Source organism: Manis pentadactyla, chromosome 11, assembly GCF_030020395.1.
Source record: "Manis pentadactyla isolate mManPen7 chromosome 11, mManPen7.hap1, whole genome shotgun sequence".
NCBI lineage: Eukaryota > Metazoa > Chordata > Mammalia > Pholidota > Manidae > Manis > Manis pentadactyla.
In genome coordinates this window covers 62149130-62173156 of record NC_080029.1, presented here as the reverse complement: position 1 = coordinate 62173156, position 24027 = coordinate 62149130, and the positions used below count along the sequence as shown (strand labels likewise).

Sequence of the window (24027 nt, the reverse complement as noted above, 5' to 3'; positions counted from 1 at the left end):
GTCCAAAACATCAGAACACAGAATCCCTGAAACTTAACAACCTAAGTTTTCTGCTCAGGTTAACAAGTAAATGTTAAAAATATAGGTATATAATGTATCATTATAGAAAATATATTAAGACACCACAACTAATTAATATGGAAAAATAAAAACTGTTGTGTAATAGAAAATGTTTATGTTGTTCTCTTGTAAAGAAAAAAGGTTATTTTAGTATACCATATTTCAAATGATGTTGACCATCTAATGATTGAGAAGAATAAAATGAGTTAATTCTATGTGTCAGAAGAATAGAAAATAACATATTTACTCATAAGAAATATACATGGTAGAATCCCATTTCTCTGTCTGTATAGTGGTCATTAATAAAATGTGGTGTCTTTTAATGTAACACTTAGATGTCTCAATAGTATTAAATTATAATGGAGCATTTCATGTATATCTATATATATTTTAATGTGGAAGGAAAAATAATTTCAAGAATATGATCAGTCATTTCACATCAAAACAAAATGCCCATCTCTGTGAAATACAGTACTTAGAAATATTGATAGGTAGAATGTTAATGATATTACTGTCTTTGGCTGCAGAATACTATGGCTATGAATTAGGATTAATAATGATGAATGCTAAATCAAATAATGCTTCAGGGTAGAGTATGGCCAATTTTGTAACCTCTTTCCCTAGAAAATTTTGTGTTTTTCTGAAAAAAAACAAAAACATTGAGTAAACAAACCTTATGCACAACAATAACTGACAGTTGCAAATATTTTATTAGGTATGGCATACTGTAGAATCTAGCATGTTATCAAGCATTTGAGAGTATATCATATAGGTAGGGTATTTAAAACATAAAAATAACAGAAGACTTTTGGGAAAATGATTCTTAAGATTTTTTTCCACACAATTAATTCTAAAGAGGAAATGATCTTGGAAAAAGTTTAGCTAGCCATTGGTATCCATTGAAATTTAAACTAGATATTCTGTACCAAAGGTAAGATAAATACCTTTTAAAATTGGATTTTAAAATTGAATAAAACAATACATTTTAATACTTAAGGGATAAGATCTCTTTTACGTTATAAATTATAGGTCTAATACCAGAATGTTAAATGTTAGATAAAAATAGCATGTTTTTAGAAAGTTTTCTTATATAGTCTGAGTTATCTGTACTAAATACATGTTTCTAATAATTGAGGGTTTTGCAAAAAAAAGCTCACTTTATAGTTTTGCTCCTTTTGTAAATATACTTACTATTTTGTATGCTTTTCTAATTAAACAATTTCCATACAGTTGATAAGTATAAATTTGTAGCCTTTACAGAGGAAAGTTTTAAAGTGTTTCTTAAGAACTTAGAAAGCTGACTTTTAATGCAGTAATCATACTTCTAGGAATTTTCCTAAGTAATTAGCTATGTATATACATAGTGATTTTATACAAAGATGTTCTTTACAGTGTTTATAGAGCGGATAGTTGAGAACAGTGTAAAAATTAATATTAGGAGCATCTTAGTTCTGTCAAATATGGCACGTCCAAATGATAAAATCCCATGCACTATTTTATATTTTTGAAGAATCCTGAAGAATATGGTAACATATTCTGTTTATTTTAAATATACACTGAAAGTTAGAAAACTGTGTGAAATAACTGTCTCCACATTCTCTATAATGAACCTATATTACTTTTTAATCAGAAAAAGTTATTTACAGAAGAATCATATAAACTATTGAGCATTCAAATCCACTTTTAGAAAAACATAATGATCTGGTCTGTAAAAGAAGTCCTAAAGTAGTAAGTTGAATCCAACTTTGTAATGCCAAGAATAGAAGCATCAAACTGTTTGGAGTAGGTTGACTAATTTCCTACTGGTGTGGGGCATTTACTATTTAAATTCCTAATAATCAATGTATGCAGAGAGAGGGAAATTATAATTTTTAAGGAAATTAAAAGATACTTGTGGTTCTAGAATATATATGTGGTGGTTTTATAAAATACTAATCTCAAATCAATGACCAGAAAAAAAAAATTGATCATATTTTCAAGGAATCCATTTCCTATCATGTAAAGCAAGAATGGATATTCAGAAAATCTGAAATTCTTTCATATATAGTAAAGGTCTGTCTTTTACAAAACTACTTAATTATATTTTTTGCTTAGAATTTTATAACATGAATTGTAATCAGTTATTATTTTATATATTTCAAATTCAAATCCTGATGATTTCTTCTTCCCTCTCTTTAGTTCAGCCTTTTCTGTTTACATAGCTACCTTGAAGATGTTGGCAAATGGATTCTTCTTCCTGGGAAATGTCTATTCTACAAATTATGTTATTTAGAGAATCATGATCTAATGTTTAAACTAGAATGTTTTCCAATATACTGTCTCACTTCTGTATTTTTAAAGTAGAGGAGTGTAGAGCATGGGTTTGTCAATAGACTTGGGTTCTACTAAGAAAATATGTACTCTGTCTTGACTCAATAAACTTATACTTAGTGTGGTTCAGCCTCTTCATATTTACTCTTGCTTATATTAGAAAACAATTAGCTTACTAAACAAATTTGAGTATTTAGTGTTGGGGGGGTGATGTGATCCTCTCTGAATCTTTCTTGAATTTGACTAAGAATTACAGGATATTTGATAACCATGTTTAAAAATGGAGATATCCAAATATTATTGTAAACACCCAATGATTTGTTTTACCTACAATATAAGTATTTTACTTGGTTGGCTTACATAGTAGCTAATAATATTTGTTAATGTAATTTAACTGCTGTGAACCTTTACTGAACAAATATTGAAATTTATTCAAGTCAAAGAAAGAGAATCTCTAATGACTTTTGTTAAAGCTTCTATTTAATAGTTAAGGAGAAAAGTTTGTATGACATACCAGATGCAATTAACAGTAGATTTTACATTTAATAAAAAGAAAGAAGCATGCATATTTGCTTTATTCATTCCATCATAATTTGCATTAGAGCTGTGGGTGTTTAATGAGCAAATTCCAACTAAAATGCTATATTGATTTTCTAGTGAACTTTGTAATAGTCATCTACCTTGGAAAGCTCAGTGTTTACAATTAAGTTTTCTTTACTAAAAATGTTTGAGAGTTGCATATTGATCCTTTAAAAGTACTGAATTCTAGAAAGAATTAGGTTTTTCATAATCAACAAATGTCACATAAAATCAGGTATTAAAGAATCATTCAGTAATACCTTAATTTTGGAAAAATTTCTTAGCATTTATGAAAAACAAAATCAGATTTTATATTTGTGCATTTTATGGCATTCTTAAACTTAACAAAGTATTCAGAAGGTAATCTCCTTTTAAGTATACATATTATTTACATCTTTGGAGGTGGTATAGCATTATAGGGGAAAAAATGTTTTTCTTGATCACACAGATCGAAAAGAGCCCTCAGGGTAAAGCATGTACCTCTTAACATAGAGATAACTAGACCTATTATCAAAGCTTTTGGTGTTCCTAGCCTTCCACCTTTCACCAAGTGCTGTTGTACAGAAAGTGGAACACAGTTGACATTAAATGTCACTTTATGAAGATCTCATCACACTTTACATAGTGATAGGAAGCCTATCAGTATTTAATGTTTAGTAATTAGTATTTTAATCAGTAAGTCAAATATTTCAGAGCAGTGTGATATGCATGTTGATCTGTGCTTAGATCAGGATTTAGCATCATTTCATCCATTCTGTCTGACCTACAAATTAGAAGTGTTTCTAATGTGTGTTTAAATCTTAGAGTATCATGATATTTTGTATAAACTATTATGTCCTTATAGTGTATAGTATGCAATGTAGAATAGGTTCTGAATAATATTTCTTTCAGCTCCTGTAAATAAATTTGATATACCAACAAAAAAGGCTAAAAAGTGAGGAAATCAGAATAGTTTATTTTATATATATATATATATATATATATATATATATATATATACATGTTACATTTGAATATTTATGTAAGTCATCCAGATGCATCAAAATCACATTTTTAATATGCTCAGAAATGAAGCCAAATTGTAAGTCTGAATTGAGGGTGGTGATGGCAGTGGTGGCATGAAACTAATGTGTGTTGAGAATCCACTTTGTTCATTGGCCAAGAGCTTTCATATATTATCTTGCTTAATTTTTCTGTAACAGCTGTAAATGGTGGTATTATATCCATTTTATACATCTGAACTGTGACTAAAATACATTAAGAAATGTGCAAAAACAAGTTGCCTAACTTTAGTATGGTATGATAACACCTTGAGACTGAGTCAGAACCCATATCCTTCCTAATACACTATATTGCTTTGTCTAAGCTGTTAGATCTCCTGGAAGGTGATTCTGTACAATTAGAAGGCAGAAATAAAACTCATTATCCTGCATTACATTTTGGGGAGAAGTTTATTTTAAACCAGTCTGATGAATTGATACATAGTAGCAGAATAGTATAGCCACAGCCTCATAGCAGTAATGATACTTACCTTAAATAAATAAATAAATAAAACTATGAAATTTGTGCTGAAAAGTACCGGTTTTTCCTAAAGTTATCTTCCTAATAAGAATTTCTTATCCTTATCTCAATTGCCAATTAAAAGCATTTGATTTTACGTAACAGTTGATCCAACACAATTTAATATAAAGTTTCTTTATCCATCTGTTCATGGAAATTTGGGTTACTTCTAGTTTTTGGCTGTTTATAAATAAAGATGCTAAGTTATAAATATAAATAAGATGTTATAAAGATGATGAGCTTAAAAGTGTTCAAGTCTTTGTACTGTCTCACTTCTGTATTTTTTAGTAGAGGAGTGTAGGGCATGGGTTTGTCAATAGACTTGGGTTCTACTAAGAAAATATATGTACTCTGTCTTGACTCAATAAATTCATACTTAGTGTGGTTTAGCCTCTTCATATTTACTCTTGCTTATATTAGAAAACAATTAGCTTACTAAACAAATTTGAATATTTAGTGTTGGGTGGGTGATGTGATCCTCTCTGAATCTTTCTTGAATTTGACTAAGAATTACAGGATATTTGATAACCATGTTTAAAAATGGAGATATCCAAATATTATTGTAAATACCCAATGATTTGTTTTACCTACAATATAAGTATTTTACTTGGTTGTCTAAATCTTATGGTAGATATATATTTAATATTTTAGGAAACTGACAATTATGGTTGTGCTATTTTACGTTCCTACCAGTAGTGCATGAGAATTCTAGTTGGTCTCCATCCTTGCCAGTATATTTAATGAGTCTTTCATTTTAGCCATTGTAAGAGGTATGTAGTGATTATCTTGTAGTTTTAATTTGCATTTATCTCATGACTAAAGATGTTAGGCACTTTTTATTGTGCATATTTACCATCAGTATATCTGCTTTAATAAAATGCCTGTTCCAGTTATTTGCCCATTTTTTAATTGGGTTTTTTGTTTTCTTACCAAGAAAATTATGTGTGGATGCAAGTCTTTTATCAGATATATACTTTACAGTTATTTTCTTCCAGTCTGTGGCTTGGCTTTTAATTTTCTTACCAGGGTCTTTTGAAAACTGGAAACTTTTAATTTAGTTAAATTGAAGTCTTATCAGTTTTTAAGAATAGAATATGCTTTGGTATTATAGAAATCTTTGCTTACCTAACATCCTGGACATTTTCTTTTGTGTTTCCTTCCAGAACTTACAGTTTTAGGTTTTGCGTTTGGTACTATACACATTTTGTAGAATGCAAGGTTGGTTTTCCATTAAAAATTAATCAGAATTACCCAACAACAAACCAAGAAAAGAAAACTAATATCTCAGAGCCATACTCCACTTTCTTGTTTCAGATCTTATACTCTAAACAAATGCCCTTTTTTGTAGCTTATTTAATGCCACAGTTATTCCATTTTTGTACCTTTTATTGATGATTTTACTGTTTAAAATAATTCCCCAGTGTAGTGCTGAAATGCAATCTGGTGTTCCCTAAGTACAAGGAAGCTGTGCTGTGCCTCATGGAGAATATGTGTGTTTTAGATAAGCTTTGTTCAGGTGTGATTACAGTGCTGCTAGTCATGAATTCAATGTTAATAAGCAATATGTCTTAAAGTGTCTTTAAACAAAAATACTCATAAAACAAGGTCATGTATTAGTTAGTTGGCAAAGATATTGGTTTCAGTTGATTAATTTTTCTCTACTTTTGGGTTCTAATTTTGGTGCTTTTTTGCAGCCTGGCAATTGGGTGCCATTGTTGATCTTACCATTTTAGGAGCTGGCTATGTTTGTATTCTTATAAATTATTCTTGAGCTTTATTTTGATGTACTTAACATTTTTCTGCAAACAGGTAGCCCGTTTGGGTCATGTTTTGATGGTATGTTAGATGTGTCCAGAGCAGTGTTTAGGGTTAATTAATCCCCACTACTGAGGTAAGACCCTTCTGAGAACTGTATCCAGTATGTCATGAATCATGGGGTTTTTCAGTTTGGCTAGTGGGAGCGACATACACTATTTCTGGTTTTGTGGAGCTCAGGGCACTGTTGCCTCTAATTCTTTCCCCTGTGTGGGCTTGTTGTCTTACACCTATGTGCTCAGCAGTCAGCTGACTTCTTGAGGAAGACCCTCTGCATGTCCCCAAAGGTTTCTTTCTTTGCAGCTGGTTCTTCCTCTAATAGTCTCTTGAGAATTCTGGCTGCTTTGGTTTTCCCAGATTCTTATCTCTGTCTCCTCTGATTGTGGAGTCAACTGGTCTGCTCCTGGATTCTTTTGTTCCCGTGCCATGTCTGGAAATTCTTGGCTTTGTATTAACCTGGGCCACTCATTTATTTTCCTCAGGTCACTGTTCTTTGTGTCTTTTTAGCCTTGAAAGCTGTCATCCTATATATTTGGTCCATTTTTAAAAATTATTTTTAAGTAGGAGGACAAATGCAGATCCTGTCACTCTGTCTTGACCAGAAGGACAAGTCTCCATTGCCTAAAATATTTAATCCAAACACATACCTTCAAAAATTTTATCATCTCTGCTTTTTGTCTACCATTGACTTAATATTTTTCTTTAAATCAACTCAACTTTTTAACTAAAAGACATATCCTTTTGAATGTAATCTTTCTTATTTAGTTTTAACATCTAAACACAAAAAGTGCACAAATAACTATGCTGTTTTATCTCAGAAAGTGAACACACTTGTGTAACCAGCACCCAGATCAAGAAACCAAATATCACCAATATCTCAGAATCTTCCTCATCTTCCCTTATAGTACTACCTCCAAAAGGTAACTATTATTCAAAATTTTGTTCTAATGTATCTAAATTATTCCAAGAATGAGTAAGTTTTATGTTTTTGGATTTTAAATAAGTGAAATAATAGAAAATTATCTTACGTAATCTGGTTTAACAGTATTGGGTAACCTGGAGACATTTAAATTAGTTGGACATTAAATTGAGCTTTTTGAGGAACCTCCATACTGCTTTCCACAATGGTTGAACTAATTTACATTCCCACCAGCAGTGTAGGAGGGTTCCCCAACCTCGCCAACATTTGTTGTTTGTCTTTTGGATGGTGGCGATCCTTACTGGGGTGAGGTGATATCTCTTTGTGCTTTTAATTTGCATTTCTCTGATGATTAGCGATGTGGAGCATCTTTTCATGTGTCTGTTGGCCATCTGGATTTCTTCTTTGGAGAACTGCCTGTTCAGCTCCTCTAAGCATTTTTTAATTGGATTATTTGCTTTTTGTTTGTTGAGGTGCTTGAGCACTTTATATATTTTGGATGTCAACCCTTTATCGGATCTGTCATTTATGAATATATTCTCCCATACTGTAGGATGCCTTTTTGTTCTGTTGATGGTGTCCATTGCAGTACAGAAGCTTTTCAGCTTGATATAGTCCCACTTGTTCATTTTTGCTTTTGTTTCCCTTGCCAGGGGAGATATGTTCATGAAGAAGTCGCTCATGTTTATGTCTAAGAGATTTTTGCCTATGTTTTTTTCTAAGAGTTTTATGGTTTCATGACTTACATTCAGGTCTTTGATCCATTTCGAATTTACTTTTGTATATGGGGATAGAAAGTGATCCAGTTTCATTATCTTACATGTAGCTGTCCAGTTTTGCCAACACCAGCTGTTGAAGAGACAAATTTTGTTAATGGTAACAAAAAATAAATAATAAATAAATAAACAAGTTGGACATTAAATGCCATTAGGAGAAATGATAGGTCTAATGTACTAGTTATGTTTTTCTAGTATCCATTAAAATGATACGTAATTGTTAAAAGATGTGTCTCACAACCTATATTTTGTGAAATATTGTCCTAGAAGGAATATAGTGGTAGATGATGCTGGGAAGGTAGACTAGAAATGGACTCTAGTTTTCCTTGAATGCTAGGCTTATACTTTTTTTTTTTGCCTTAGAATCTATATGGCAGCAGTGAGGAGAGGAGTAACCTGTTTATCCTAAAGTTTTATGAAGATTATACTATTGATAGGTTGATGGATGGCTTAATGATGTCACCTGTCTTGTGTTTCTCTTCTCTAAAATTAAGCACATGCTTAATTCTTAGGTTCTATTATTTTCCCCTTTTTGTTATTAATTGAGTCCACTTTTTTCCTTTTTCCTTTCTATTTCCCTTGCCTTAGTTCAAGATTTTATTTCTTACAGTTATAGTGATCTAATATGGGTTAAGAAGCATGTGCAGTCCAACCGGCAGCTTTCTTCTGATTCCTCAATCTTGCACATACACTTTGTATGTGAATCTCTTGGAGTTTCCTTCTAAAACACAGATCTAATCAAGTCACTCGTAATCTAAAAGTCCTGTAGTACAAGATCCAAACTCTAGGATAGCGTATATATAATTATTTCTAGGTAACTTCAAGTTCCTAGGAATGGGTCATTTATATGAGTTATTGATGTGAATTCTTGCTTCAATGACTACTGTAGTTTCCTAACTGGTCTCTGAATCCATGCTTGCCCATTTCCAAACTGTTTCTCACCCAGAAGCCAGACTTCTTTTTCAGACATAAGTGTGATGCCATTATTTCCCTGCTCAGAACCCTCCAGTGTCTATCATCATATTAAGATACCTAAAATCCTTGCAAGGGCTTACAAGGCCCAGTGAGATCTCTCAACACTCTCACCTTCTCGTACCGTGCTACAGCCACATTAGCCTTGCTGTTGTTCCACTAGGACTTCACAGTATTTTATCTTTTGCTTAGTCTACTTCAAATATATAAATATATATACATATACATGGCTTCTCTTTATTTGAATTTGCTGAAATATCATTTATTTAAATAAGATCTTTTCTAACCACCCTTTCTAAAACAAGTCTGCTCTATTCCCATCTGCCAAATCACCCTTTTGTTTCACAGCCTTATTTTCCTTCAAAGCCTTTACTATCTATTCTTTCTTTCTATCTGTCTGTCTCTGTTTCTCTGTCTCTCTCTCTCACACTCTCTCATCTTTCTATTTACCTACCTACCTACCTATTTAATTTTTCAGCTTGTTTTTCTCTCTACTGTCTGTCTCCCTAAATGGAATGTATACTCCAGGATGGTAAGGACTTTTAATGCACTATATTCATACTCCTTAAAACTAGGTGGATGACTGCCACAGGAGGTTGGTAAATAATGTGATGAATGAGTGAGTGAATGAATGCATGCATGAATAAATGAATTCTTCTTGCCTTAGGCTCAGCTTCTTGGAAGCAGTTTTGGCTTTAGCATTGCCATTGCATGTTCCATTTTATATTCTATTATGGAAAAGATACAGTTGATATATTCTCATGGTTTGTTTCTTTTCTACTACTTATAATTTAAATAATGCAAAAATAACTGTCTTGATTAACTGTATATCATCAATGTTTTATGAACTAAAAGTATATTTCAAACATCTTTCCTAAGTTTGTTTTGTGCTTTGATGGTATAAATAAAATTTGGTTCAGTGATACAGGTTTTTGAGCTCCTTTTTGTCAAACACTACAGTGATATTTTTAAAGTCATGTAAGATTTGAAGTAGAAATTGCATTTCAGAAATGACAATTTCAGGTAACATGAAAGCTCCCTGCATAACACTACACAAATCTAAATGATGCCCTTTGCAATATAATCTATATAAATGGTACCCCTGAAGATGGGAAGTGCTGAAGCAGCTCTGCCCCTTTACTCTTCCTTGATCCCATTTACTTTCCTCTCCTTCCACCGTCCTACTGAGGTAACTATCATCGTGAATTTGGTGTTTATCTTTCCATACTTGTTTTAATATTTTTACTAACTGTCAATAGTAGTTAATGTTTTACTTTGCAACTTGGTATTTTTGCCAAAATTTTGTTTTTGATATTTGTCCATTTGTTCATAGTTAATTCATTTTAAATGCTGTTTTAAGTGGATATATTAAATGGATAGTGCTCCACTTTGAATGTATAGTAATTTATTTATTCTTGTTCCAGTTATTGGATATTTGAGCTATTTCTAAGTCTTTACTGTTTTATAATGCTGCAGTAAGCATTTTCATACATGTTCCCCTGTGCAAATGAGCCAGAATTTCTCTAGGCTCCTTATATTCTAACAAAGAGATTTGTCAGGTTATAGGCTAGGCATATCTTTAGCTGCAATAAACATTGCAAATTGCTCTTCATACAGTGGTAGACATATGTATGCCTATCAGCAGTAAATGTGAGTTTATTTAATAAGCTCACAATATTTGTTATTATTTGACCTTTTAATTTTTATTTTTATGATGTGAAATGGATCTCAGTTTTGCATTAGCTTTTACAAAATTGTGTTTTCTCAAGTGATTAGTAACTTAATAAAATTATTTTTGCTTTATACTTTTGCTAAAAATATGTAGTTCTCCTTTATTTTCACTAATTATGGATTTTATATTTTGGTAGCACTGGTTGAAGAAGTGTATTTTGCACAGAGAGAACGTGATGAAGCTATTATGTCTTGACTACGGTTAGCCAATGAGGAGCAAGATGAAGCAATTGCACAAGCCAAGAATATGGAAATGTCTCTAAAAATGTATGTACACACTTAAAACTATAAATAACATTAGGAGCATTTATAAAGTGCATGCATTATGTGGTAGTTACGTATGCAGAAATGTTACTGGTTCTTGTATGTTAGACTAGTAATTTCCCCATAGTCCTACAACTTTTGTCATGCTGAAGTAGTTTGCATGTCAGGGATAACAGTTGCCAAAAAAGAAAGAAAGAAAAAGAAATGTACAACATTCTCAATGCAATTAACTTTCTTTACTTCCTCATAGTCGATTATTGATGGCCTTACTTTCCTTCCTTTGTGACTCCTCTTTTCTTCTCTCTCTTATTATCACTTTATTGATTTATTTCAGCTATCTAGATTGTTTCACTGCTGTCTGCTTTATATGCTTATCCTTGTTCTTCACTACCTTTTACTTCTTTTAGCCGTGGTTCCCACACTTTGGTGATAGATGAAATAGGGTGAAGCCTGACAATCTACATTTTTAACAAGCAACCCAAGTGATTCTGATATAGGCAAATAATGGACCACTTTAGAGAAACAATGCTCTAGACATAAGTAATTTTGCAGTTTTAAAGTGCTCTCCAATGACTTAGGAAGTCTTGTTAAATGTTCATTCTTGTTCAGTAGACCTGAGTGGAGCCTGAGATTCTTTCTATTTTCAAGCTCCCAGATGATGCAGATGGCTCTAGTCTAAGGAGTTGCTTTGGATAGAAAGGCCCTTAGAGCATCTAGAAATGTTACTTATACAGTGTAGTAATCCAATATTTTATAATGATCCATCAATATACTTATCAGTGTTTACTCTGTCTAACATTGTTCTAGGCTCTGGGGGATCCCAGGAAAGAACCAATTAAAATATGGTTCATTAGGGAGACAAAAAGTCATTGAATAATTAACATGACAGTGTTCAAGTTGTGATTCAGTAATATGATTTGTTTTTTGTTACGATTAATGGCTTTTCTTTTTGAAGACTGATAGAGACTGATTATAAAACATTAAGTATATTTTAAAATAGATATAAACAAAAAAATTTACCTTAATTTCACATTGCCTACTCCCAAATAACTGCCTTTATGAATAGAGAAATATTATTCCAAACATTTCTCTTTGCTTATATACTTCAACACTGTTATCTGGAGGGACATATGGTTAATGGTTGAATGGATGTATACATAGAATTAATTTGAGAAAAGTTAAATCATTTATACATGCTTCTTTATTTGAGAGACTTCATAGATAATATGGAAGAGCATAGATTCCAGAACTCAGTTATCTGTCTTTGGATCTTGGCTTTGTTTTTCCTAGCTGTACAGCCATGGACAAAGTACTCAGAGTCTCTAGTTTTTTTCCTAGAAAATGGGTAAATAGTGCTTACTTTATATAGGTTGTTATGAGGGCTAAATGATATAAATCTGGCTAGTAGCAAGTGCTATATAAATTACTGGAGTTTTAAGAGTAGTTATCAACTGAAGTGAAATGAAGACGTGTTTGAACTTCATGCAATGTTTTCTTTCAATAAGTTATATTAGTTCCCTAAAGATCCTTCTAAATTTAAGAGACTGTGAGAAGCATTAAGGTGTTAGAATCAATTTATTTCAATATTTAAAAACATACGGTGTTTCAGTTAAACAATATCACTTGCTCTCAGCTATGAAATAAATAAGCAGTTTTAAACTTCTCTTTTTTAAAAAAAAAATCTTTTAAAATTTTTGTAAAAGTTGTGTTAGATTCCATAGCCAAAATGCCCTCCTGTTGTTTAATCTTAATTTTATATTTAAATGGATTGAATAATCATTACTGGAACTTTTATCATATATTGTATTTTTACATCTGAGTTCTTACTTGTGGTGAATCCCTGGGTAACTGAATTTCATGTCAAACATTTTTTTGAGGAAGAGCTCATAAATAGTTTATTCTCTGATTTAACATGCTTAAGATTGGCTCTGTGTTATCCTTATATTCAAATTGGTTATGAATAAAATTGGGTTAAGTGTTTTTTCATTCCAAACATTGTAATGTTTTGTAATGCCTTTTCTGACATTGAGTTTGGCTGAAAAGAAGTCTGAGGTCAGTTAGATTTTTTTTTCCTTACTTACAGGTGGTTTGTTTTTTTCTGCCTGGATACCTGGAGGATTCTTTTCTTGAAATAGAATTTAATCAGGATGTCTGTGTTGACTAGTCTATAGTAACATTTTTGGAACCAGTATGCCTCTCTAAGGACTATTTAATTCTTCCTTTATTTCCATATTTTAGATTTGTGAATTATCTATTCCATCATAGTTTTTCTGTTTTAAAGACTCCAGTCATTCTTGTATTGGGGCATTTTTATTCTTACCTATTATCTATATGTTCAATAATTATTTTAGTCCCTGTTTTTTTCTTTGCATTCACTGATAATCTCCAACTTATATTATATGTTAGTAATCACTGATGTCACTATTTCCTTCCCTGTTGTTTCTAGTTCATTTATTGAATTTTATCTGTTCATTTACTTATTTATGGCTTTCAACTTGTTTCCTTAAGTTTTTTATTTCCCTTCTCATTCACTCTTTTGCTTTGGCGTCTTCTTTTTGAACTTTGTTTTATTGAGTTCTTCATTATGTTATTCTAAATTGCAAAACACTGGTAGGAAAATGTTCTTGTCCCTGGATTATGTTATCTTTTCTATTATGATATTTATTTCTTTTGCATGATGCTTTGTTGTGTGTTTGTGGTGTGTTTGTAGTTGACATGTCATTTCTCTTCATTTTGCTCATGCTTAAATTGTCAAGAACTTTGTTTTGCTATGGTACAAGTGAATTTTCCTTGATAAACATTTCATGTTATTTGAAACCTTATTGGCCTTCTCCTCTGAACTGCAATTTCTGGCTATCTATTGTATTTTGGCTTTCTTTCTATATATCCCTACAGTACTGGAGTGGGAATAGAGTCTAGGGAGACCTCCCTGGGGCCTCTTTTATTAGAGATTCTGTCCTCTGCTTGTGGGAGTTTGTTTGGTGTCTTGTACTGCACTGAAGGTTCGCTATATCTACTCTTGTGTGTATCTTGATTCCATGCACCCATTACTGATCCCCAAAGCCCATTACTTTTGGGGTTATTTTTTGGCCATTATTTGTTCCACCAGTGTAGTAGAAAATGCTCAGCCCTGATGAGTCTTGCTTCCTCTGTAAAGATTCTTCAGTAATGTAGGCTTCTACTCAGAAAGGAGTTTACTTTTCTCTGAGCTGTCTACTCAACTCATTGGTGTCTCAGGTTATTTCCAAGCTGTGTGGTATTAGTGAAAAAATTCTCAGGATTTGATGAGCTCATTGTCTTTTCTTAATAACAATTTCATGTGTAAAAGGAAAATCATCACTTTTCCACCCTCTACCTTGTCCCTGCTTTTTAAAATTACTATATGATGTCCTACTTGCTTTACTGTTTGATTAATTTTTATCTTGTTCATGTGGGTATATGATGGAATAAGTAGATATGTGTGTTCAAATTTCACTCTACTGTCTTTATTTGGACTTCCTTTTTTTTCTCCCAGTAAACTGATTATTTTAGAATACTTCTAGATTTACAGAAAAGTTGTGAAGATAGAACAAAGTTCCCATGTAACCCTCACCCAGTTTCCCTGTTAACATCACTGAGATGTATGTGTCACTGGGGAGAAAGCAACTATGAACAGAACTCCACACTTCATTCAGATGCCATTAATTTTTCTCTAGTGCCCTAATTTTTGTGTTCCAAGATCCTATCAAGATTCCATATTCATTTAGTCACTGTGTCTCCTTTGCCTACTCTGGTATGTGACATTTCCTCAGTCTTTCCTTGTTTTAGATGACCTTGACAGTTTTCAGGAATACTGGTCAGGTATTTTACAGACTGTCTCTCAAATTTGTTTTTCTGAAGTTTTCCTCATGGCTAGGCTGAGGTATTTGTTCTTAGGGACAAAGCGTACAGGAGTGAAGTGCCATCATCACATTTCATGGATGTATGCTATCAACATGACTTATACAACCAATGATGTTAATCTTGATCACCTGCGAAGGTAGTGCTTGCCGTTTCTCCATGGTAAAGGTGTCCACCATACTCCAGTCTTTGAAGTCAGTCACTTATGTGCAACCCATATTCAAGTATGGCGGTTGGGATGGGGTCAGGGAGGTTGGTTGAGTTGTACTTCCCACAGGGGAAAACCTCTACATAAATTTAAATGTAATTCTAAAGCACAGAAGATTGTCACTTCTTCTTCATTTATTTTCTTAGTTACATCCCTATGGACCCACTGATCCTCACTGATTACTTTAGGTATAATCTAATACTATGTTATTTATTTATTGCTTGGAATGTTGCAGTTTTGACCATTATAAGCTCTTTCAGTTGGTTTCTATATTTTCTTTGACATGTCCCCATACTTTAGATTGTTGAATATTTTCTTTTTGACACTACAAGGTACTTTGTGGTCATGTTTTATAGGGATATGTTCCACTCCTAGAATCAGCCATTCCTCAAAGGAGCCCTGGTTCCTTTTACTGGAAAATGGTATTGGAAACCAACATGCTCATTATTGCTGGGTGTGACTACTTCTAGGCTCAATCAGCAGAAAGATTCAGGAAATATATTTATGTATACTAACTGACATGTACACATGTTTGTAATTATTTATGTATGTATCTATCTGTATCTTTATTAAGCTAAACCTGAATTCATACTGATGTCTCTGATTCTAATCCAGTACCATATAGTTCATTCTAGCTTTCCATTTTTTCTTTTTTTTTAAATTTTTTATCAAGGTATGATTGATATACACTCTTATGAAGGTTTCACATGAAAAAATAATGTGGTTACTACATTTAACCATACTATCAAGTCCCCACCCGTACCCCAATGCAGTCACTGTCCATCAGTGCAGCAAGATGCCACAGATCCACTATGTGCCTTCTCTGTGCTACACTGTTCTGCCTGTGATCCCCCGCACCATGTGAACTAAACATAATACCACTCAATCCCCTTCTCCCTCCCTCCCCACCCGCCCTCCTACACCCCTCCCCTTTGGTAACCACTAGTTCATTCTTGGAGTCTCTTGAGTCTGCTGCTATTTTGTTCCTTCAGTTTTGCTTCGCTGTTACACTCCACAAATGAGGGAAGTCATTTGGCACTTGTCTTTCTATGCCTGGCTTATTTCACTGAGCATAATGTCCCCCAGCTCCATCCATGTTGTTGCAAATGGTAGGATTTGTTTATTTCTTATGGCCGAATAGTATTCCATTGTGTATATGTATCACATCTTTATCCATTCATCTACTGATGGACACTTAGGTTGCTTCCATTTCTTGGCTATTGTAAAAAGTGTTGTGATAAACATAGGGGTGATATGTCTTTTTAAATCTGAGAACTTGTATTCTTTGGGTAAATTCCTAGGAGTGGGATTCTCAGGTCAAATGGTATTTCTATTTTTAGTTTTTTGAGGAACCTCCATATTGCTTTCCACAATGGTTGAACTAGCTTACATTCCCACCAGCAGTGTAGGAGGGTTCCCCTTTCTCCATATCCTCACTGGCATTTGTTGTTCTTAGTCTTTTCGATGCTGGCCATCCTTGCTGGTGTGAGGTGATATCTCATCGTGGTTTTAATTTGCATTTCCCTGATGATTAGTGATGTGGAGTATCTTTTCATGTGTCTGTTGACCATCTGAATTTCTTCTTTGGAAAACTGTCTCTTCGTATCCTCTGCCCATTTGTTAATCGGGTTACTTGCTTTTTGGGTGTTGAGGCATGTAAGTTCTTTATATATTTTGGATATTAACCCCCCGTCGGATATGTCACAAACATATTCTCCCATACTGTAGGATGCCTTTTTGTTCTGTTGATGGTGTCCTATGCTGTATAGAAACTTTTTAGTTTGATGTAGTCCCATGAGTTCATTTTTGTTTTTGTTTCCCTTGCTCAAGGAGATGTGTTCAGGAAGATATTGCTCATGCTTATATTCAGGAGATATTTGCCTATGTTGTCTTCTAAGAGTTTTATGGTTTCATGGCTTACATTCAAGTCTTTGATCCATTTCGAGTTTACTTTTGTATACGGGGTTAAACAATAACCCAGTTTCATTCTCTTGCATGTAGCTGTCCAGTTTTGCCAACACCAGCTGTTGAAGAGACTGTCATTTCCCCATTGTATATCCATGGATCCTTTATCATATATTGATTGACCATATATGGTTGGGTGTATATCAGGGCTCTCTAGTCTGTTCCATTGGTCTATGGGTCTGTTCTTGTGCCAGTACCAAATTGTCTTGATTACTGTGGCTTTGTAGTAGAGCTTGAAGTCAGGGAACGTAATCCCCCCAGCTTTATTCTTCCTTCTCAGAATTGCTTTGGCTATTCGATGTCTTTGGTGGTTCCATATGAACTTTAGGACGATTTTCTCTAGTTCATTGAAGAATGCTGTTGGTATTTTGATAGGAATTGAATTGAATCTATAGATTGCTTTAGGCAGGATGGCCATTTTGACAATATTAATTCTTCCTATCCATGAGCATGGGATGTGTTTCCATTTATTGGTATCTTCTTCGATTTCTCTCATGAGTGTCTTGTAGTTTTCAGGGTATAGGTCTTTCACTTCCTTGGTTAGGTTTATTCCTAGGTATTTCATTCTTTTTGATGCAATTCTGAATGGAATTGTTTTCCTGATTTCTCTCTCTGCTAGTTCATTGTTAGTGTACAGGAATGCCACAGATTTCTATGTATTAATTTTGTATCCTGCAACTTTGCTGAATTCAGATATTAGATTTAGTAGTTTTGGAGTGGATTCCTTAGGGTTTTTTATGTACAATATCATGTCATCGGCAAACAAGGACAGTTTAACTTCTTCCTTGCCAATCTGGATGCCTTTTATTTCTTTGTGTTGTCTGATTGCTTTGGCTCCAGTGCTATGTTGAATAGAAGTGGAAAAGTGGGCATCCTTGCCTTGTTCCCAATCTTAAAGGAAAAGCTTTCAGCTTCTCACTGTTAAGTATGATGTTGGCTGTGGGTTCGTCATATATGGGCTTTATTATGTTGAGGTACTTGCCCTCTATACCCATTTTATTGGGAGTTTTTATCATGAATGGGTGCTGAATTTTGTCAAATGCTTTTCAGCATCTACGGAGATGATCATGTGGTTTTTATTGTTTTTGTTGATGTACTGGATGATGGTGATGGATTTTTTTGAATGTTGTACCATCCTTGCATCCCTGGAATAAATCCTACTTGATCATGATGGATGATCTTTTTGATGTATTTTTGAATTCGGTTTGCTAATATTTTTGTATCTATGTTCATGAGGGATATTGGTATGTAATTTTCTTTTTTTGTGGTGTCTTTGCCTGGTTATGTTATTAGAGTGATGCTGGCCTCATAGAATGAGTTTGGAACTATTCCCTCATCTTCTACTCTTTGAAAACTTTAAGGAGGATGAGTATTAGGTCCTCACTAAATGTTTGATAAAATTCAGCGGTGAAGCCATCTGGTTCAATAATTTTGTTCTTAGGTAGTTTTTTGATTACCGTTTCGATTTTGTTGCTGGTAGTTGGTCTGTTCATATTTTCTCTTTCTTCCTTGGTCAGCCTTGGAAGGTTGTATTTTTCTAGAATATTATCCATTTCTTCTAGGTTATCCAGTTTGTTAGCATATAATTTTTCATAGTATTCTCTAATAATTCTTTGTATTTCTGTGGTGTCTGTAGTGATTTTTCCTTTCTCATTTCTTATTCTGTTTATGTGAGTAAACTCTCTTTTACTCTTGATAAGTCTGGCTAGGGGTTTATCTATTTTGTTTATTTTCTGGAAGAACGAGCTCTTGCTTTCATTGATTCTTTCTACTGTTTTATTCTTCTTTATTTTATTTATTTCTGCACTAATCTTTATTATTTCCCTCCTTCTACTGACTTTGGGCCTCATTTGTTCTTCTTTTTCTAGTTTCATGAATTGTGAGTTTAGACTGCTTATATGGGATTGTTCTTCTTTCCTGAGGTAGGCCTGTATTACAGTATACTTTCCTCTTAGCACAGCCTTGGCTGCATCCCACAGATTTTGCGGTGTTGAATTATTGTTGTCATTTGTCTCCATATATTGCTTGATGTCTGTTTTTATATGGTTGATTTAGGAGCATGTTGTGAAGCCTCCATGTGTTTGTGGGATTTTTCATTTTCTTTGTGTAATTTATTTCTAGTTTCATACCTTTGTGGTCTGAGAAACTGGTTGGTACAATTTCAATATTTCTGAATTTACTGAGGCTCTTTTTGTGGCCTAGTATATGATCTATTCCTGAAAATGTTCCATGTGCACTTGATAAGAATGTGTATTCTGCTGCTTTTGGGTGTACAGTTCTGTAGATGTCTGTTAGGTCCATGTAATAGCATATTAAGTGAGTTAAGTTAGACTCTTAGATAGTAAGGAAGTTAACCTTCAACCATTGGTAAACACGAATCTAATGTCTGTGATGGCAATAAGTACATACCTATCGATAATCACCCTAAATATAAATGGACTGAATGCACCAATCAAAAGACATAGAGTCACTGAATGGATAAAAAAACCAAGACCAATCTAAGTGCTGCCTACAAGAGACACACTTTAAACCCAAAGAGATACACAGACTAAAAGTGAAGGGATGGAAAAAGATATTTCATGCAACTAATAGAGAGAAAAAAGCAGGAGTTGCAGTACTTGGATCAGACAAAATAGATGTCAAAACAAAGAAAGTCACAAGAGACAAAAAAGGACATTACATAATGATAAAGGGGTCAATCCAACAAGAGGATATAACCATCATAAATATCTATGCTCCCAACACAGGAGCACCTACATATGTGAAACAAATATTAACTGAATTAAAAGGGGAAATAGAATGCAATACATTCTATTGGTTCTTTTCTTTTTCTCCTCCTTTATCTTCTTCCTCCATTCTTTATATATTAGGTATGATATTCCATACTCTTTGTCTATCCCTTGAATGACTTTGTGGATAGTTAATTTAATTTTGCATTTGCTTAGTAATTAGCTTTTCTTCTTTCTTTACTGTGTTTTTATTACCTCTTGTGATAGCTATTAAACCTTAGGAACACTTCCATCTATAGTAGTCCCTCCAAAATAGACTGTAGGGATGTTTTATGGGAAGTAAATTCTCTCAGCTTTTGCTTATCTGAAAATTGTTTAATCCCTCCTTCCAATTTAAATGATAATCTTGCCAGATAAAGTTCTCTTCATTCTAGGCCCTTCTGCTTCATTGCATTAAATATATCATGCCATTCCCTTCTGGCATGTAAGGTTTCTGCTGCTGAGAAGTCTAATGTTAGCCTGATGGGCTTTCCTTTGTATGTAATCTTATTTCTCTCTCTTGCTGCTTTTAACAGTCTGTCCTTATCCTTGATCTTTGCCATTTTAATTACTATATGTCTTGGTGTTGTCTTCCTTGGATCCCTTGTATTGGGAGATCTGTGGATCTCCATGGCCTGAGAGACTATCTCCTTCTCCAGATTGGGGAAGTTTTCAACAGTTACCTCCTCAAAGACACATTCTATCTATTTCTCTCTCCCTTCTTCTTCTGCTACCCCTGTAATGCGAATATTTTTGGATTGATCAAACAGTTCTCTCAATATTCTTTCATTCTTGGAGATCCTTTTTTCTCTCTGTGCCTCAGCTTCTTTGTATTCCTCTTCTCTAGTTTCTATTTCATTTATCATCTCCTCCACTGTATCCAACCTGCTTTTAATACCCTCCATTGTGCTCTTCAATGATTGGATCTCTGACCGGAATTCATTCCTGAGTTCTTGAATATCTTTCCATACCTCCATTAGCATGTTAATGATTTTTAGTTTATACTCCCTTTCTGGAAGAATCATGAGGTTCATGTCATCTTTCTCAGGGGTTATATTAATTTTACTCTGTACCAGGTTCCTTTGGCATTTTGTATTTATGTATGGCATCCTTTAGTGTCCAGAAGCTCTACTCTCTGGAGCTGCTCAGCCCCTGAAGCAGTGTCGGGGATTGCAAGGGAGTGGTATTGGTGCCTCCGTGTTGCAAAGAGCTTTTTCCTGCTCCTGGCTGCTGTGCCTGTCTCCACTGCCTGAACCAGTGGGCTAAGCACACAGGTATAAGCTTTTGTCCCACAGCTGCCAGATATGGATCCCTGCTTTCCACATGCAGCTGGAATCTCAGTCTCCCCAGGAACTCCGCTTGTCCCAGCTTTCCAACCCTGTAATCACGAGAGTATGATGAAAGCACCATGAAATGTAGGTTGTGCTCCCGGAGAAGATCTTCGGAGCTAGGTATTCAGCAGTCCCACACCTCCACTCCCTCCCTGCTCTGTTTCTCTTCTTCTCACTGGTGAGCTAGGGTGGGGGAAGGGCTTGGGTTCCACCAGGCCACAGCGTTGTTGCGTTACCCTGTTCCGTGAGGTCTGCTCTTTTCTCCAGGTGTATTCAGTCTGACGCAGTCCTCTTTCCTGTTGCTCTCTCAGGATTAGTTGTATTAATTATATTTTCCTATTATATGTGTTTTTAGGTAGAAGCCTCTGTCTCACCTCTCACGCCGCCATCTTTAATCTCCATTTTTTCTTATGTGTAATTTCTCTCTCCAACAGTATCCTGGCTCCAATCCCCCCATTCATTTACTTATTTTTTCTGTCCCAATATACTTCATAACTCTTTCAGAATCATTAACCCATACTCCATAAGAAACAACTTTACCAATTAGAGTATACTGTTTATGTATAGCTCCTTTATTTATTCTTTAGTTTTACAGTTTTGGTCAAAATAGCACTTTCCGAAGTTACATAGATTGGCTCTTTGTTCCCCCTTTCTCCACAAGTAAGCTTATCCATATATTTGTAATTTAGTCAGGCTCTTTTCCATAGTCTGCAGTCCGCCCTAAGATTCTCTGACCTCCCGGTCAGATTCTTTTTTCTTCCTTTTGGCAATTTTGAATAAAATTGCAATAAGCATTTGCATACAGGTTTTGTGTGGACATGTTTTCAAATATGTTGGCTAAACCAAATGGCTTGATTGTTGGGACTGTATGTTAAATATCTTTTAACTTTAGAAGAAGCAGCTAACCTCTCTTCCAAAGTGGCTGTAACATTTTTTCATTCCACCAGCAATGAATGTATTTTGTTCTCTTCACAGTATGTTTAATAGAACATAAGTTTTAAATTTTGGTGAAGCTCAATTTATTGATAGTTTTATTCTTTCATGGATTGTACCTTTGATGTTGAATCTAAAAGTCATTACCATATGTAAGGTCACAGATTTTTTCCTGCTTTCTTCTAGAAGTTATAAATTTCATGTTTTAAATTTAGGACTGATTCATTTTGAGTTAATTTTTGTATAAAGAACGTGGTACTTGTGGACATTTGTTGTTGTTGTTGTTTTTGCATATAAATATTATTTTATTCCAGCACCATTTGTTGAAAAGGGTATCATTGCTGCATTAAATTTACTTTGTACTTTTGTAAAAAAATCAGTTGACTGTATTTGTATGGATTAATTTTTGAACTTTCTGTTCTGTTCCTGTGGTGTTTGTGTCTGTCCCTTTGCCAATACCACACAGTCTTCAGAACTGAAATTGTATAGTAAGTTTTGAAGCTGGACAATGTCGGCTCTCTAATTTTGTTCTTTTTTTTATAGAATTGCTTTGGCTATTCTGGTCCCTTTGCCTTTACAAATGCCTTTTAGAATCAGTTTGTTTACACTTACAAAAACGCTTGCTGGTTTTATATCTGCAAAAACACTTGTGAGGTCAAATGTTTAAAACATTTTTTAAAGGAGATACCTTTTTTCTTATTTCAGTAATGCTTCCATTACAACTTAGAAATCTTCATGTATTTGTAGGTACTATTACATTCAGTTTATTAGCTGCTGCACAGTGCTATATTTATGACCATTTATCTTGATACCTAGATTAATCACCAGTTTTATTCATGAAATTTGGTTCTGAATACATCTTAGTGCTTTTCAAAAATCAAATAACAGTTTGTTTTTTTTTTACAAGGTGACAGCTCCTTGAGGAAGATGATATTCATGACTTAGAGGTGAAAAATTTTGAAGTGCTTAACTACTTGCCCAAGAATCAGAATCAACCTATTACACATTGTAGGACTTGTCCATCTCAGATTTACATAGCAACTCAAACTTAGCATGTCCAAAATGGAATTTATTAATTTATTCTTAAAACCTGATCCTCCTTAATCCCCTATCCTGATCAGTGGCACAACCATCTGTCCACATATCCAAACCAAAACTTCTTCCTCAGAACCCCATTAAATAGGTTTCTTAGTTTTGTTCATTTTCTTTAATTGACGTATCTAAATTGAGCCTATTCTTCTTCCCTAATTTTTATTATCCTCCATTGTCGATCTACTTTAACTTGCACATATATTTGTAATACTTTGCATTACAATATATTAAAGTAATGGTGCCTTGAGGTAGAGCCTTTCTTATTTTGTTCTTTGTAGCATTCATATTAAAGGAGAAATGGGGAAGGGAAAAAACGAAAACACTAAATCCCAAGCCTTTTATTTTAGTTAATTAATCTGTTCATAAATATTTATTGAATATATACTGTGTATTGGGTATAGAGCTGTTTGCTTAGAACACAGCATTTTTGTTCCAGTTTCGTTAAGAAGGTAGACATTAATAAATGTTACATACGTACTTAAAATATTAGTTGATATGAAGAATTATTACTTCCTAGGAACAGTTTATAGTCAGCTTCTACTGTATTATAATCTAGAAGGGCAAGTGAGGAGATGAGAAAAGAATATACATAACAGGGAAGAACAACAATAAAAGAATAGTTGTCAGCAGTTTTAAATGGCACTATGGTGGTTCCTATCTACTCAGGTGAAGTCTGGAGGTTCTGAACTTTCCATAGTGCATTTTAGACTAAGTCCTTGTTAAGACAGACCAATTTCTCAACACCCAAAAAAGCAACTAACTGGATTAAAAAATGGGCAGAGGATACGAAGAGACAATTGTCCAAAGAAGAAATTCAGATGGCAAACAGACACATGAAAAGATGCTTCACATCGCTAATCATCAG

At 33.9% G+C, this 24027-nt stretch overlaps 1 protein-coding gene across 1 annotated transcript in view; it reads left to right on the top strand.

Moving 5' to 3' along the window:
- The window catches only part of MIPOL1 (mirror-image polydactyly 1), a 323728-nt gene that overhangs the window by 82285 nt on the left and 217416 nt on the right, over positions 1-24027 (top strand). The window contains 1 exon segment of the mRNA XM_057488492.1: positions 10860-10989. Within this exon segment, the coding sequence (XP_057344475.1) occupies positions 10860-10989 (130 nt within the window).